The 15450-nt window shown below is 40.7% G+C and overlaps 1 protein-coding gene across 1 annotated transcript in view; it reads left to right on the top strand.

Annotated features, from left to right (window-relative positions):
* LOC129697957 (gamma-aminobutyric acid receptor subunit alpha-6-like) overlaps positions 1-12985 on the top strand; it is a 36524-nt gene extending 23539 nt beyond the window's left edge. Inside the window, exons 8-9 of the mRNA XM_055636719.1 lie at positions 7563-7822; positions 12241-12985. Coding sequence (XP_055492694.1) covers positions 7563-7822; positions 12241-12789 — 809 coding nt within the window. The 3' untranslated portion in view covers positions 12790-12985. The remainder of the gene's footprint in view (positions 1-7562; positions 7823-12240) is intronic.
* Positions 12986-15450: the final 2465 nt, after the last annotated feature.

A 15450-nucleotide genomic window follows, 5' to 3' on the forward strand; every position in this document is an offset into this window, starting at 1 on the left:
CTTGGTTGGCATGGGCAAGTTGGGACTAGTGTACATGGGGCATCTTGGTTGGCATGGGCAAGTTGGGACTAGTGTACATGGGGCATCTTGGTTGGCATGGGCAAGTTTGGACTAGTGTACATGGGGTGGCATGGGTAAGTTGGGCAGTTGGGACTAGTGTACATGGGGCATCTTGGTTGGCATGGGCAAGTTGGGCAGTTGGGACTGCTTCTGTGCTGTGCGACTCCATGACTCTAAGTATTTTGCATTTGCATGAATAAGATTTAATTACGTGTCTACTTAAAAGAGTCTGAAAAGCAGAAACTTCCAATATTTTTCTATTTCTAGACTTAACTTTCTATTTAAGTCTAGTGATTTTTCTAGTGATTGGCAAGGAATCGCCAGCAGGTATGTGACAGAGAACTAACAATTATATTTTGGGGCGGCTGCTTTTTAAAGTGAATGAGCTGATATTGTTGTATGGAAAACTGTTTTTTCATTTGTTAGACAAAAATAAGTAAAAAGCAGATACATCACATATCCAACAGTCCCCAAAGGTTATTATTTTTTTTCAACAAAATGTGCATTTGTGAGTTCATTAGAGCTCACTTGGCATGTACTTATTTTTGGCTGAATTTCTTTTGATGTATTATTTTCCTTAATCTTTAACTTATGAATTCACAGACACCATTAAATATTAGATTTCTATTACAGATATTACACCTTTTGTAATTTAGCTGATATTCTCAGATACCTTTATTCATGTACTGCTCACACTGAGAATGCACATTTTTGCTTTAAATATTACTAACAGGTTACATATTCAAGGTTGCCCAGGTTGAAATTAAAATAAAAGCTTTTTTACAATTAAATACTTTGACTGTTGTCGGTATGCATGATAAAATAGGAAGTATACATATGCTTCAGTTTCCATTAGTTCACTACAAATTATTGCCTAACTCTGACATTTAATAGCATAAATCAGCTTTGGATAAGTTTGAGTATCCTCATTGTGCAACTCCAAAATGTAAAAAACTAGACTGATGTACACTTCACGATGTACTATAGGCTCCAGTATATTTTGATTGAAATGCATTAGTCAAAACTTTTCAATCTATTTAAAGCAAATATGTAGAGGATGTTTCAATGAGCAGATAAACGTTTTACGACAATTATTGCAAAGAATTGTGTCTGATAGGATTGTTTCACTTTGCATTATGCCTATAATAAACTAAACTGTAAAAGCATGCGCGCACACACACACACACACACACACACACACACACACACACACACACACACACACACACACACACACACACACACACACACACACACACACACACACACACACACACACACACACACACACACACACACACACACACACAGAGTGGGGGCTATGCTTCCCCCGTATAATATGCTCTAAATGTTGCTAAAATTTCAAATGTTTTTCATGGATAGTTGAGGTGGAAGTGGGGGTAAAAGAGTGTGTTGCTTTTTGATTAAGGAGAACATCACGGTGGTAATCCGACCTGGCATTATTGAAGGATTGTCCAGTGAAACTATATGGGTGGAGCTGAGAAATAAAAAGGAGATGATTACCTTCTTGGGACTGTACTATGTGCTCCCAAATAGTCAGTAGGAATTAGAGGAACAAATATGCAGAAGATTGCAGACTGCTGCAAGATTAAGATGGTTGTCAGAGTAGGGTTTTTAACTTTACCATTGTGGACTGAGACTGCTATAGTGCCAAGGACTTAGATGGAGTGGAATTTGTCAAGCATGTTCAGAAATCTTGACCTACCCATAGGGAATTGGTCAGGGCAAGTGGTTGAAGTGTCAGTGGGTGAGCACTTTGAGACCAGTGACCACAGTTCTGTTCAGTTGTCTTGATAAGGACAAAGCTAATCCACAATTTAAAGTTCTAAATTGGGGCAAGGCCAATGTTGATGGTATTAGACAGGAACTTTCACAGGTTGATTGGAGAGGGTAGACACAAAATGCTGGAGTAACTCAGCGGGACAAGGAGTATCTATGGAGAGAAGGAATGGGTGACATTTCAGGTCGAGATCCTTCTTCAGACTGTATTGATTAGAGTGAGTCGTTTACAGGCAAAAGGACATCCAGAAAGCACGATGCTTTTAAAAGTGTTGGCGTGAGAGTTCAATGTTCCTGTTGGAATAAAGGGCAAGACAGTTATGAGTAAGGCACCCCGGATAATGAGAGAAATTAAAGGGCCTGTACCACTGTACGAGGTAATTCAAGAGCTCTCCCGAGTTAAAATAAAAATCAAACTCGTGGTAAGCATGTAGAATGTACGTAGCGGGTACGTCGGAGCTCGTGACATCTCTTAGTGGCTCGTAACGCTAACGGTAGGTACTCGGGAAATGCGGTAAGCTCGTGAAGATGCGTGAAGATTTTTCAAAATGTTGAAAAATGTCCACGAGAGCCCCGAGTACCTACGTGCGGCTATTACTGTAATTCTCCGAGTTATAATCAGGGGAAACTCGGGAGAACTCTTGGATTAGCTCGTACAGTGGGACAGCCCCTTCAGGCTCTAGACAGGAACAATGAGGCATGTCAAGTATAGACAACTGAGCTACCTGGTGAAGTATAGGGTTTGAGAAACATACTTCAGATGGCAATCTTGAGGGCAAAAAGGGGACATGTGGTAGTTCTGGCAGATAGATAAGAATAAAGAAAATAGAAAGATATTTTAAAAGTATATTAAGGGACAAAGGGTAACTAGAGAGAGAAACCTTCAGAAACACAATCTCTGTGTGAATCTGCAGGAGATGGGCAAGGGCTCAGTGAATATTTCTCATTTTTACTGTGAAGAAAGACATGAAGATTAGGGAATTTAGGAAAGTTAATGACGATGTCTTGGGGACAATCTATAATAAGGTTCAGGATGTCTTAATGTGTATGAAGATAGATACATCTCCCAAGCCTGAATGAATATATCCAAGGACACCAGGAGAGAAGCCCGAGAAGAAATTGCCCTGGCTGAGATATAGGATTCATTAGTAGACATGAATGTGGTGCCGAATAACTGGAGGGTGGCCAATGTTGTGCCTCTATTTAAGAAGGGGTGCAAAGAAAAATCTGAGAATTATATTCAGTCTGCTGAAGAAGGTACCAAACCTGAAACGTTGTTTTGTACTGTATATATTCCCTCCACAGAGGGTGCTTGATCCGTTAAATTTATCCATGAAGTTCCTCCAGCATGTTGTTTCATTTAAGGAATTGATTGAGCATGGTATCAGAGTGTGGCTCTAGGTAGCTGCATCATTTTAGCTGGCATGATTATATAAAATGAAAAAAAAATCATCAAACTTTTATGTAATCCAGATTAATGTCCATGTTATACCAATTTGAATAATTAAGCAAACTATTCTTCAACTGGATATGTCTTGTGCCCAAAGTAAATGATAAATGCAGACAATAAATATATAGGCTCCCTGAATTGCAGAATACCAGATTTATGAAATTCATAACTTGTCATGATTTATGGAATTATACAAATTCCTAAATTTATAAAGCAATTTTATTTTCAGCCAGGAAAGTTAGTTACAAAATTGCGACCATCTTCAGGAGTTCAGAATAGGCATAGCCGCTTGTTAATTCAAAAGCAAACAAGTTTTCAACAAAAAAAAGCGTATATCAATTTAAGAATGACAGATGCCAACAAACAGTGGGAGACTGCGAGATTTGTTACAATATTGGATTTGGATGAGGGGATTGAAGGCTTTTTGGCAAAGTTTGCGGATGATATGGAAATAGGTGGAGGGGCACGTAGTGTAGAGAAAGCAGGGACTCTGCAGAAGGACTTGGATAAATTGGGAAAGGGGCAGTGAAGTGGCAAATGGAATATAGTGTAGCAAAGTGTGGAGTCAGGCATTTTAGTAGTAGGAATAAAGGCAATGGACAATAGACAATAGGTGTAGGAGTAGGCCATTCAGCCCTTCGAGCTTGCAGCGCCATTCAATGTGATCATGGCTGATCATCCCCAATCAATACCCTATTCCTGCCTTCTCCACGTATCCCCTGATCTAGCTCTCTCTTGAAAGCATCCAGAGAACCTGCCTCCACCGCCTTCTGAGGCAAAGAATTCCACAGACTCACCACTCTCGGTGAGAAAAAGTGTTTCCTCGTCTCCGTTCTAAATAGCTTACTCCTTATTCTTAAACTGTGGCCCCTGATTCTGGACTCCCCCAACATCGGGAACATGTTTCCTGCCTCTAGCGTGTCCAAGCCCTTAACAATCTTATATGTTTCAATGAGATGCCCTCTCATCCTTCTAAACTCCAGAGGGTACAAGCCCAGCTGCTCCATTCTCTCAGCATATGACAGTCCCGCCGTCCCAGGAATTAACCTTGTAAACCTATGCTGCGCCCCCTCAATAGCAAGAATGTCCTTCCTCAAATTAGGGGACCAAAACTGCACACAATACTCCAGGTGTGGTCTCACTAGGGCTCTGTACAACTGCAGAAGGACCTCTTTGCTTCTATATTTGATTCCTCTTGTTATAAAGGCCAACATGCCATTCGCTTTCTTAACTGCCTGCTGTACCTGCATGCTTACTTTCATAGACTGATGTACAAGGCCCCCCAGATCCCGTTGTACTTCCCCTTTTCCCAACTTGATGCCACTTAGATAGTAATCTGCCTTCCTGTTTTTGCTACCAAAGTGGATAACCTCACATTTATCCGCATTAAACTTCATCTGCCATGCATCTGCCCACTCCCCGAAGTCACCCTGCATTCTCATAGCATCCTCCTCACAGTTCACACTGCCATCCAGCTTTGTGTCATCTGCAAATTTGCTAATGTGACTTTGAATCCCTTCATCCAAATCATTGATGTATATTGTAAATAGCTGCGGTCCCAGCACCGAGCCTTGCGGTACCCCACTAGTCACTGCCTGCCATTCTGAAAGGGACCCGTTAATCCCTACTCTTTGTTTCCTGTCTGTCAACCACTTCTCTATCCATGTCAGCGCTCTACCCCCAATACCATGTGCCCTCATTTTGCCCACTAATCTCCTATGTGGGACCTTATCAAATGCTTTCTGAAAGTCCAGGTACACTACATCCACTGGCTCTCCCTTGTCCTTTTTCCTAGTTACATCTTCAAAAAATTCCAGAAGATTAGTCAAGCATGATTTCCCCTTTGTAAATCCATGCTGACTCGGACCGATCCTGTTACTGCTATCCAAATGTTCGGCTATCTCATCTTTTATAATTGACTCCAGCATCTTCCCCACCACCGATGTCAGGCTAACTGGTCTATAATTCCCTGTTTACTCTCTCCGGCCTTTCTTAAAAAGTGGGATAACATTAGCTACCCTCCAATCCACAGGAACTGATCCTGAATCTATAGAACATTGTAAAATTATCACCAATGCATCCACGATTTCTAGAGCCACTTCCTTAAGTACCCTGGGATGCAGACCATCAGGCCCTGGGGATTTATCAGCCTTCAGTCCCATCAGTCTATCCAACACCATTTCCGGCCTAATGTGGATTTCCTTCAGTTCCTCCGTCACCCCAGATCCTCTGGCCACTACTATATCAGGAAGATTGTTTGTGTCCTCCTTAGTGAAGACAGATCCAAAGTACCTGTTCAACCCATCTGCCATTTCCTTGTTCCCCATAATAAATTCACCTTTTTCGGTCTTCAAGGGTCCAACTTTGGTCTCAACTATTTTTTTCCTCTGCACATACCTAAAGAAGCTTTTACTATCCTGCTTTATATTCTTGGCTAGCTTACCTTCGTACCTCATCTTTTCTCCCTGTATTGTCTTTTTAGTTATCTTCTGTTGTTCTTTAAACATTACCCAATCCTCTTGCTTCCTGCTCAACTTTGCTACGTTGTACTTCTTTGCTTTAATTTTTATACTGTCCCTGACGTCCCTTGTCAGCCATGGTCGTCCCTTTCTCCACTTGGAATCTTTCTTCCTCCTAGGAATGAACTGATCCTGCACCTTCTGTATTATTCCTAGAAACACCTGCCATTTTTGTTCCACTGTCATCCCTGCTAGTGTATCTTTCCAGTCAACTTTGGCCAGCTCCTCCCTCATGGCCCCATAGTCCCCTTTATTCAACTGCAACACTGACACCTCTGATCTACCCTTATCCCTCTCCAATTGTAGATTAAACCTGACCATGTTATGGTCGTAGATTATTTTCTAAATGGGGAGAGAATCCAAAATTGGAGGTGCAAAGGGACTTGGGTGTGCTGGAGAAAGATTCCCAAAATGTTAATCTGCAAGTTGAATCAGTAGTAAGGAAAGCAAACACAATACTAGTTTTTATTTCGGGAGGGCTTGTATACAAAAACAGAAATGCAATGCTGAGGCTCTATAAGGCACTGGTCTGGCCGCATTTGGAATGTTGTGAGCAATTTTGGGCACCATATCTGAGGAAGGATGTGCAGGCTGTGGAGAGGATCCTGATGAGGTTTACAAGAATGATCCCAGGAATGAGTAGGTTGACATATGATGAGCGATTGATGGCACTGGGCCTATATTCACTGGAGTTTAGAAGATTGAGGAAATGTACAGAATAGTGAAAGACATGGATAGAGTGCCTGTGGAGAGGATGTTTCCACTAGTGGTAGAGAGGTCATAGCCTCAGAATTAAAGAACGTTATTTTAGGAAGGAGATAAGGAGGAATTTATTTGGTCAGAGCGTGGTGAATCTGAGGAATTCTTTGCCACAGAAGGGGCAGTGGAGGCAAAGTTAGTGGATATATTTAAGGCAGTGATAGATTCTTGATTAGTACGGGTCTCAGAGGTTATGGGGACATGGCAGGAGAATGGGGTTAGGAGGGAAAGATAGATCAGCCATGATTGATTGGTGGAGTAGATTTGATGGGCCAAATGGCTTAATTCTGCTCCTATCACTTATGATCTTATGATTGCTTTGAAAGCTGAGAAGGCAAATCTGTTCTAATGACACTTGTAAAGTTTTTTTTTTATCAAACAATGTAAAATCCATTGATACTTAAAGAGCATCAAAGCTAACCAATGAATGTTGGACATTGTGATAGTGTTTCATTTTAAATTATACAGGTGGAGGCAGTACATAAATGTTCATGTAGAAAGGAAATGCAAACAAAATGTGCAGGAAGGAACTGCAGATGCTGTTTTATACCAAATATATAAAGCGGGATATTTACCAGAGATGCTGCCTATCCCGCTGAGTTACTCCAGCTTTTTGTGTCCATCCAAGGAAATGCAGACACTGGTTTGAAGAAGGGTCCTGGCCTGAAACGTAACCCATCCTTTTTCTCCAGAGATGCTGCCTGACCCACTAAATTATTGCAGTACTTTGTGTCCAACTTCATGTAAATCAACCCTAATTGAAATAGTTATATTCTGACATGGTAAAAATGGTTTGAGGACAGTTTTAAGAATGGAACCCTTTCAAAATCCAAGGACTCCCATCATTTGATTCAAAAGAATATCTTATCTGTTAATAGTACAAAATGTACCTGAATAATTTTGATATATTTCTGAGTACATTATGCCTGTTGATATTTCTCCTCCAAGAAAATAATTTATTTTCTCCATTAAAGGTATAACAACAGTTCTAACCATGACAACACTGAGCATCAGTGCCCGACACTCCTTGCCAAAGGTTTCATATGCCACAGCCATGGACTGGTTCATTGCAGTTTGCTTTGCCTTTGTGTTCTCTGCTCTGATTGAATTTGCAGCCGTCAACTACTTCACCAACATACAAGCTGAGAAAGCCCAAAAAAGGGCAGGCAAGCATTCAGGCCTATCTCCACCTTCCCTGATAAAAACAGTCTCTGTCTCAGAGAATGCTCTTCAGGTAATCATTGGCTACTATAATAATGCATAATGGTAAAGACTGTGTTCATTTTTCAGCAATAATAATAATAATAATTTTCATCCTGAGGTAAGCTTGCATGATGAAATGTTGTTGTTGCTTCATCTTGACAAACATCCCCCCAGTGAGCAGCTGATCAGTATGGTCAGGGAAGGGGCCAGATTTGCTATTCGGATCCCCTTAATTTGGTACATTTTTGAAGTTCTTTTCAAAAGTATACAAAAGCAATTAGAAGTAATAATTTTACGAAAATAAAACAGCTGGTGCAACTCAGCAGGTCAAGCAGACCCTGTGAAGGTAACAGGATTGTTGACTAGATACACTCTGCATGAGGACTAGTGGTGTCCCAACCCAAAACGTCAACCATCATTTTGCCTTCATGTGCTGCTTGACTTGCTAACTTCTAGTTCTTCCAGCTGTTTGTTCTTTGCTCTGGGTTCACACAAAACGCACACACATGTGTGCACACATGTACACACACATACACAAAACACACACACAAGCATGCACAAAACACACAAACATGTGTGCACACACACATACATTTACCCATTCAGGGCAAAGCTTGAGCATTTCAGTGGTGCAGCTGGTAGATCTGCAGCCTCACAGCACCAGAGACTGGGCTCTGATCCTGACTTTGGGTACTGTCTATGTGAAGTTTACACACTGTGACCGCATCGGTTTCATCCGGGTTCTCCGGATTCCTCCCCCATCCCGAAGAGGGTTTGTAGTCTAATTGCAGTTTGTAGTCTAATTGGCCTCTGTAAAATTTCCCCGGATATGAAAGTGAGATAACGTAGAGAGTAGTGTGAATGGGCTGTCGATGGTCAGCGTGGAGTCAGTGGGCCGAAGGGCCTATTTCCATATGGTATCTTTCAATCTTTCAATCAATCCCCTTAAACCTCTTTCCTCTCAAACCTATGCCCTCTAGTTTTGGATACTCTTACCATGGTATAACAGATATTTCCTATCTATTCCATTTTTACCTCGTAATAACCATATAACCATATAACAATTACAGCACGGAAACAGGCCATCTCGGCCCTACAAGTCTGTGCCGAACAAATTTTTTTTTCCCCTTAGTCCCACCTGCCTGCACTCATACCATAACCCTCCATTCCCTTCTCATCCATATGCCTATCCAATTTATTTTTAAATGATACCAATGAACCTGCCTCCACCACTTCTACTGGAAGCTCATTCCACACCGCTACCACTCTCTGAGTAAAGACGTTCCCCCTCATATTACCCCTAAACTTCTGTCCTTTAATTCTGAAGTCGTGTCCTCTTGTTTGAATCTTCCCTATTCTCAAAGGGAAAAGCTTGTCCACATCAACTCTGTCTATCCCTCTCATCATTTTAAAGACCTCTATCAGGTCCCCCCTTAACCTTCTGCGCTCCAGAGAATAAAGCCCTAATTATGTTTGTCTCTGTCATGTCACCTCTCAGTCTTCTTTGTTTGAGTAAAATCTATCCTATCTAATCTTTTTATAACTAAAGCCTTCTAATCTAGGTGTCTCTCTACTGCAATCTCTCTCGCTAATCACAGCAAGTCCACAGTTGGTAAATTAAAATCAATCACATAATCTTAGTCCCCCATACCCAGAATTATTCATGTCAGCAAGAGGGTGAAGGAAAATGTATGCAGTTTTGCACCATTCATTTCAATTGAATTCTGCAATTGAAAGCTGTCTCACTGTCTTATGAAAATGTTGAAAATGTAAAACTGACATGGGCTCGCCATGTCTAACGCATGATCAGAAATCACCAGTAGCTGAGGAAACAATTCCAAAAGTGCAATTAACTGATTAGAAACACTGCAACCTTAGAAAAGTGGAAAGAACTGTGATAGTCAGCCTCGTGGAGATCAGTTTACATTATTTGGCATCTTTTTGCCCTTTTGAACATCTTCAAAACAAAAATCTCTTCTTCAAATCGACTGATGATTTCTGACCAATTTGACCAATTCTGGAGAGGAAACCTCAAACGATTTTATGAAACAAGGTTGACGGCGATTGCTTTAAACTTGATATGGCAAGTTATTTTCTTACCTCCAGTTCCCCCCCCCCCCCCCCCACCTACTTTCAGTCTGAAGAAGGGTCTTGACCCAAAATGTTACCCATCCATTTTCTCCAGAATTGTTGCCTGACCTGCTGAGTTACTCCTGCACTTTGTGTCCGTCTCTGGCAAATCCATGTTGGTTTGGAATACTCAACATTGTCAGTCATAAAATAAGGTAGTAAGACAGACTTCAATTGCAGAATGGCGCAAAACTGGGAACATTTTGCATATCTGGGTCTCAGTAATGCACTTTTGGAGCAACGTAATTGCTTCTCCACCATGGGTCTGCAATGATAAAATTAGTATTCCCGCATACAAAGCGTGGCAATAGAAATGTGGAATACATCAATATGTGAAGGGAGAGATTCATATTTGGATTTAAGCACTGATCAAGCTTGAGAACAATGGCTTCTGTGCATCCTCAACCATTTGGTTCCATTGGATCAACAATGATATGGTGAGAAAAATGCTGACCAACATTTGTACACAAGCTGATCCTCGATAATCAGAGATCACTACCTCACACATTTCAAGCGAGAACCATTTCTATAATCCCGCGATAGTGATCAGGAGTAGAGACTTTGGCCAGCTTAAATACCTTCTATTGGATGAGGTAAATTAGATCAGGGTGGCACAGTGGTGCAGTGGTAGCGTTTCTGCCTTACAGTGCCAGAGTCCCGGTTCAATCCCGACTACGGGTGCTGTCTGTACGGAGTTTGTATGTTCTTTCTATGACCTGCGAGGGTTATCTCCGAGACTTCAAAGATGTACAGGTTGTAGGCTAAAGATAGACACAAAATGCTGGCGTAACTCAGCACGACAGGCAGCATCTGGCCTGCTGAGTTCAGGGGTACTGATTGGGGATGATCAGCCATGATCACATTGAATGGCAGTGCTGGCCCGAAGGGCCGAATGGCCTACTTCTGCACCTATTGTCAATTGTCTATTGTCTATCTCTGGAGAGAAGGAATGTGTGACGTTTCGGGTCGAGACCCTTCTTCAGACCTTCCTACACAGGTTTCCTTCTACATTGTGTTCCTTGCTACACACGTTTGTAGGCTACTAGGTAAAATAGTAAATTGGCCCTAGTGCGTTAGTGTGCGAGGATCGCTGGTTGGCATGGACTCAGTGGGACGAAAGGCATGTTTCCGCACTGTATCTCGAAGGTAAACCAAAAAAAACGATCAGTGGTCGTATGGGTTGAACTTTGGAGTGTCATGACTTGTAAACTCCAGTTAAATACCAAACAAATGTGTACACAGTTGGCATTTACACATTTGTTTGGTATTTAACTTTTACATTTAAAATAATTTCCAATCAGCCCACGAAATGATCTGGATGACAGATATTCAAAACCAGTATTTGATGAGCTATTCCCAACCATTCCTCTAGATAAACATCACTGTTCTATTTGGTTCCTGGATGAAATAGTCAGCTGTGGGTTGGAGTTATATGTTACGAAATGCCACTGATCCACTGCAATAATTGCTGGGTAGTGAGTTTTGTTCCAAGGAACATTGCTATAAATAGGCCAGTATCCTTTATGGGATCTAGGGGATTTTAATTATTTTCTTCAAAGCAGTGAAACAATGTGTTGGCGTATTTTTGTTCTCCAGAGATTGTGGCTGAGAAACCAGATCCTTCAAAATTTCTAATTAATTGTTTGGCCATTCCTAATGAACAACCAGCAATGGAGAACATTAAACCTATAAGTATTACTACTGCAACAAACACAGTGCTGGAGGAATCCAAGCAGTTTCGTGAAGGGAATGGGCAGGCGATGTTTCAGGTTTGGACCTTCTGAGGAAGGGTCCCAACCTGAAACATCGGTTTTCCATTCTCCCCACAGATGGAGTAACATGGAGCAGCAGTAGAGTTGCTTTCTTACCGTGCCAGAGACCCAGGTTCGATCCTGACTACAGGTGCTGTCTGAATGGAGTTTGTACATTCTCCCTGTGACTACATAGGTTTTCTCCAGGTGCTCTGGTTTCCTCCCACACTACGAAGACGCACAGGATTGTAGGTTAATTGGCTTTGGTAAAACTGTAGGATAATTCTAGTGATTGGGGGTCGGCACGGACTCGGTGGGACGAATGGCCTGTTTCCTCGCTGTATCTCTGTATTACTAAACTAAATTAAAAAGATGCTTCCTGATCCATTGAGTTCCTCCAGCACTTTGTGTTTAGCGTTTCTGGTATCTGCAGTTGCTTCTGCCTCTAAATATTATTGCCGCATTGTACACAAAATCAATTGCAAATAACCACAACCAATAATGTCAACAATTCTGTAACATTTTACTTTCTGCTACTGAATTATTGTCTTTCTGTCTTCACCTATAGCAACCCGATTCAAATGGCAATTTAAGGAAAAGAATGAACTTCTTGGCTCAATCAGACATTCTGAGCAGTAAGCGAGATTACCTGGGGAATGATAGCATGAACGTGAAACTGAAACCTACTATAATTGGACAGGTACCGCTGTCATGTATTCCACCTTCCTCTTCTATGCCAAGTCCCAGTATATTTAGAGCCACCCATACATCCCCTACTCTACTTTCAATGAGAAGCACTCCACCACCACCTCCTTGTACCCCTACAATCGTTTCAATGAGACCAACTCCTGTTCATCGCCAATGTGGAGCAACACTTGAACAGAGCCTGCCTGCGTCAAGAGTATTTGGATCAGTCCCAAAGCATTCGCCACCCACCACCACCATCCCCACCACTGTGGCTGCCCCAGCCCCTCCTCCAGCTGCAAGTGCTGGAACCAGCAAAATTGACAAGTATGCTCGTATACTTTTTCCAGTAACATTTGGTGCATTTAACATGGTTTATTGGGTGGTCTACCTCTCAAAAGACACCATGGAGAAAGCAGAAAATGACTTGTAATTTTACAGCTACATAACAAAATGTTGGAAAAGTTCATTATCCATAAAATAATGCAGGGGTTTCATTTAAGGCTCATTAGTCTGATGTATGAACAAAAAAGTTCTCAGTACTGCTTGGTTTTAAATGAACAGTGTTCTGTCTCTCTCTCTCTCTCTCTCTCTCTCTCTCTCTCTCTCTCTCTCTCCCTCTCCCTCTCCCTCCCTCCCTCTCCCCCCTCTCCCCCCTCTCCCCCTCTCTCCCTCTCTCCCTCCCTCTCACACACACAAACACACACATTAGCACACACTGGCATACAAACCCGCACACATATGCATTGACACAGGCACTCATCATAAATGAGGACAGATTTGGGTTCCTGATTTAAACTTCTTCCCCAATATAATGATTTGCCTAAGTATCAAAAATTAGGCTGAATATAAGCTTCACCAATGGCAGGAATGGGTGCAGCATGAAGAATAGAAGATCGCCATCAGTTGATTGAGGCACATCTGCATTCAAGAAGAAAAATTGGAAATTCTGGAAATACACAACTAGTTCACTAGTCTCTACAGTAGAAATGACAACAATATTATCATCAGACACCAGACCCCTTCATCAGAAGTGAGGTCCTCGTTGTTATTTTCATGCTTGGACTCAAGTGATGTTAAAAGTGAGTTAATAATTTCTGAAACTTCTGCTCAACTGATTACATTTCCCATGTTTGTGAAACATATTTTTAATGCCTGATGGCCTTTTTTCTAGATCGTCCACAATATAACAAAGATAAGTAATTTACCTTTATTGGTATTTTTGTAACAACCCTCATTTTCAAAATATATTTTGTTTCAAGATTTATTGGGAAACACCAAGAAAACTTTAATGAATGGGTGTGTTTCTAATGGTCGCAAAAGTGCCTGCGGAGTCTCAATGGAAATGCAATAGAGATAAAATATGATGTATTCAGTGATAACAAACCAATGTTCACCTAGCACCAGATAAGAGCCACATGCTTCAAGCAAGTAACACATGTAGAAACCGTCAAACCACAAGAACAAGACCAAACGTTCAATACCTACATGATCTGAACCCCTAATGCTTCCATCCCATGAATCCAAGCTGCACCAAAATGCCACATGAAAGCAGTTAATTGCGTTACTGAACATATAATTTTCCACAGATGAATCCACACTTCTCTTTGTGGATTGCGAATGTTAACAAAATAAATAAATGATGAAGAAGGGATGGCAATAAAAAAATATAAAGCAGATAACCTGAACTAAAACACAGAAAATGCTGGAAAGTCTGAGCAGGTCAGGCAGCATCTGCAGAAAGAGAGAGAGTCCATGTGTCAGGTCAGCCATCCTTCATTATAGCTGGGGAAAAAAAGATGCAAGTTAGTTTACAGTAGGGGGGAAGTTATGGGAAGGATATCTATGATAGGATGAGTTGAATTAGCTCAATGGGTGCACCGTGATTTCTTTTGGAAACTGGCTGCGGAAATTCTGAGTTTTCAAAAATAATTTTGATCCTATTTTGTGGAATCAGGAGGAGAAACCAAAATGTCCAGTTTTGCTTGAGATGTTTTCATGTGGTTTGTATTCTCTAGTTCCACAATTACATTTACTTCCCAGAAGTTATATTTACCTCTATTAATTAGATTTTGATAAAAAAAAATATATAGATATAAATATAAAAGGTGTTTGTGCTTTACATTCATGTCAGTATTTCCTTTAAAGTTATGAAAAGCAGAAATCAATCACACTTTTTTTTCCTTGTGCCTTTCAGAATGTTAAGGATCTAAGTCATTTTTTTGTCTCCAATGAGAACAGGTTTGCTTTTCTTTGCAATCTCCTAAGTACCAGAATCATGCTTCCCTTCTGTATAATGCATAAATATTTTTTTGAATATAGGGTGCCATAGCATCATACATTTCCAAATGTAGATTTACAAAAGAAGAGCAGCTTTACCTGTTTTGACCCACATGAACAGTATCAAATTAACACCATAAATGAAAGCTTTTTTTGATTGACATCCAAATATCTAAATCTAAATTGGGATATCTAGATCTAAATTTTGATTAGTTATTTAAGTGATGACATAGGTTGGAAGCTGCATACCAAATCTCGTTGCGCTTATGTGCAATGACAATAAAATATATTATTATTATTATTATTATTATTATTATTATTATTATTATTATTATTAAATTGTACTTTTTTTACTGACAATATGGATTGGATGTCCTTTTCTAATAATGATAAAAATTGAGCTGGTTTGTGCCATTTAATTGCTTACACCAGCAGCTCGGAGGGACGGTCATGGTAAATTCTTTGGCAGTAGAATTGGCTATTTTGAAAAATTGCGCAGAGAATTATTTTTACTGAGATTCTGCAGGATCAGAGTATTTATTGAAATAAAAGATCTAACCATTGGGTTATAAATTGAATGTTGCTGCATTCATTATCTGCATATAAAACAGGTGATACAAAGCTGAGGACCATATCTTTGAAGCTGGCAGAATCCTGACAAACTTTCCACCCAATAATTTTGGCTCTTTGTTTTGCTATTTACAAGCAATCAATTAAGACAGGTTCTAGGCTCGCTGCGAATTGTTAACCTTGTTTCAGATCCTTTTTTGAAATTGGTCTGAGTGACTGACTGGGCATATCCTCTGCTGAACCT

This window comes from Leucoraja erinacea, chromosome 1, assembly GCF_028641065.1.
Source record: "Leucoraja erinacea ecotype New England chromosome 1, Leri_hhj_1, whole genome shotgun sequence".
NCBI classification, from domain to species: domain Eukaryota; kingdom Metazoa; phylum Chordata; class Chondrichthyes; order Rajiformes; family Rajidae; genus Leucoraja; species Leucoraja erinaceus.